At 38.9% G+C, this 2038-nt stretch overlaps 1 protein-coding gene across 1 annotated transcript; it reads right to left on the reverse strand.

Annotated features, from left to right (window-relative positions):
* Positions 1–246: 246 nt before the first annotated feature.
* On the reverse strand, positions 247–1634 carry LOC131047705 (protein VACUOLELESS GAMETOPHYTES-like). Its single transcript, XM_057981504.2, has 2 exons — positions 1294–1634; positions 247–922 (listed from the first exon to the last, which is right to left on the reverse strand). Exons 1-2 carry the CDS (start codon positions 1434–1436, stop codon positions 322–324), a joined length of 744 nt encoding a protein of 247 aa, XP_057837487.1. The 5' UTR covers positions 1437–1634; the 3' UTR covers positions 247–321.
* Between the last annotated feature and the right edge of the window lie 404 nt (positions 1635–2038).

The following is a 2038-nucleotide window of genomic DNA, read 5'->3' on the forward strand; positions in this document are numbered from 1 at the left end:
ATACGTTGCCATATAACTTTTCTCCATTTTTTTCAAGCTAAAGCTTACATTCATATGGCAACTACTATCCCATCAAAGAGTCAAGAAAAAGTTTTACAATAAAAAAAACACGTGTATTGTAGCAAAATATTTACAATCTCTTGGGACCACACAAGAAATGTAATTACACCACGATGACTCAAATACTAAGTAACTCGCAAACCTTCTAAATTTGAACAGTTAAAAGGGAATAATGAGGCAACAACGACAAACAACACTGTACATATATAAATATTTATAGCAGAGCTCTCAGATAGCATTTAGAAAAGCAGCAGAAAGAAATTAACGTGACCCACGTTTAGCACCACCATCTGCGACGGTAGGAACGACCTCACGAGTTACAATATCGAGAATAACATCCCCAACATCTTCGCCAAGTCCTTCTACAAGTCCATTCACAAAGATCCGAACAACCTGAGAAGCATAACGAGCAGCCCTTGCAACCCTGCTCATCTTAGGCGGCGCACTGATTCCCTGCGCCTGGAGCCCATTTATTACACCTTTCGCACAGAGAGCATGGAGATAGAATTCGCAGGGAACGCAGTAATATACCCAGGTGGTACCCTTTTTGTTGCATGAATTGCATGTGTAAGGGGAGTTGTTGGGTAATGGGGAGGCAGATAAGAGCTTGAGGGAGTGCTGAGGATGTTCTTTCAAGGTGAGCTCGGGAGGAAGTTGCAAGCAGCAGGGATGAATACAGAATGAGCAGATTGAGCAGCGGAAAGCGGAACCGTTGGTGGCCTTTCCACAAACCCCGCATTTCGGCTTTTTCAGTCCAGCTGGTTTGTTGTGGAAGACGAGATTGTGCTGCGCGTGATATGGGTGGATGGTGGGTGGAGCCTTCGCACAGAAGTCGTGCATGCTTAAGTTGCACTTGTTGCACCTGTGTCAAGAAAACAGAAATGTTATTTTATAGGGAGACATGTTTTAGTTATATGATGATTTGTTAGGATTTTGTTTAGTAATTTAAAAGTTATTTATGTATTTTATATATATTAGATCAACTCCAAGGTCTCCCAGCTCATGTTTCACAAATCCAGCATTTATGCAAGCTAATACATAACACCCTTAAAGAACTACTTAAAACCGAGTCCCTCTACTATCCCTGATAAAAAATAACATTTGAAAGCAATCCCATGAAAGGAGAAAGGGCTATACTGATATAAAACTATTTACGGCCAAAATGTACGCATTAGTGTTGAACCATTCAGTGTTTAACAAAACAAGGAATCCAAAGAAATGGTAAAGCCAAACCTGTATCTGAGTCCAGCTCCATATTCCTTACACCCGCTACAGGTGTACAGTGATTGCGCAAAGACGAGAGTCAGAGGATGCTGGGGATGACTCGAATGCTGAATCTCCTCCCCTACTTTCGGCACTATTTGCAGATTTGCCATCAATTCTCAAAAATACTTATTTGAACTCTAAAAATCTATTAACCCAGCTTAAGTCTTTCTTTAGGCTCGATAATTATTCCAGGAATGATAGCTCTTACTTATATGCAGATCTTGAATTTTAGGGTTCTTGCCCACAGTATTATCTAAACCCCCTCGTGGAAAAATATCAGCACTGAGTTGTTGAAGATTCTTGGTCACATCTCTAACAAAAAGTGAAATGTTACTTGCTTGATAATCATTTTCTGATAGACCATTTACACAAGATACATATTTATGAGTCAGCTAGTTTATCTATCATTAAGAAATTTCAAGGGCTAGGAATTTTATTCTAATTGTGAATATGGGCTGGAATTTGCCAGCTGTTTGACTCGACGAATCAATTCACGTATCTCCTTCATTGATTCCTAGTGATCTTATTCGATCAGTTTGAACTGTTCACAAGCCATTTTAAGCGATTTCAAGTCCATCAAATCTCGTATATATCAAATACAAAAATCACTGCCATGTCTTATGTTCTTCTAGCTATTAAGTGATGTATGAAACATTACTTGCATACAGACCAAAAGTTTCATATTTGATTAAATCATTAATGGTATATACTT

Source organism: Cryptomeria japonica, chromosome 4 (genome assembly GCF_030272615.1).
Source record: "Cryptomeria japonica chromosome 4, Sugi_1.0, whole genome shotgun sequence".
NCBI lineage: Eukaryota > Viridiplantae > Streptophyta > Pinopsida > Cupressales > Cupressaceae > Cryptomeria > Cryptomeria japonica.

Bases quoted from the DNA above. Each gene is read 5' to 3' on its own strand.
- LOC131047705 (XM_057981504.2), bottom strand. From the start codon at position 1,436: ATGGCAAATCTGCAAATAGTGCCGAAAGTAGGGGAGGAGATTCAGCAT. The intron at 923-1,293 runs GTTTGGCTTTAC...TTCTTGACACAG, and splicing joins GGAGCTGGACTCAGATACAG to GTGCAACAAGTGCAACTTAA.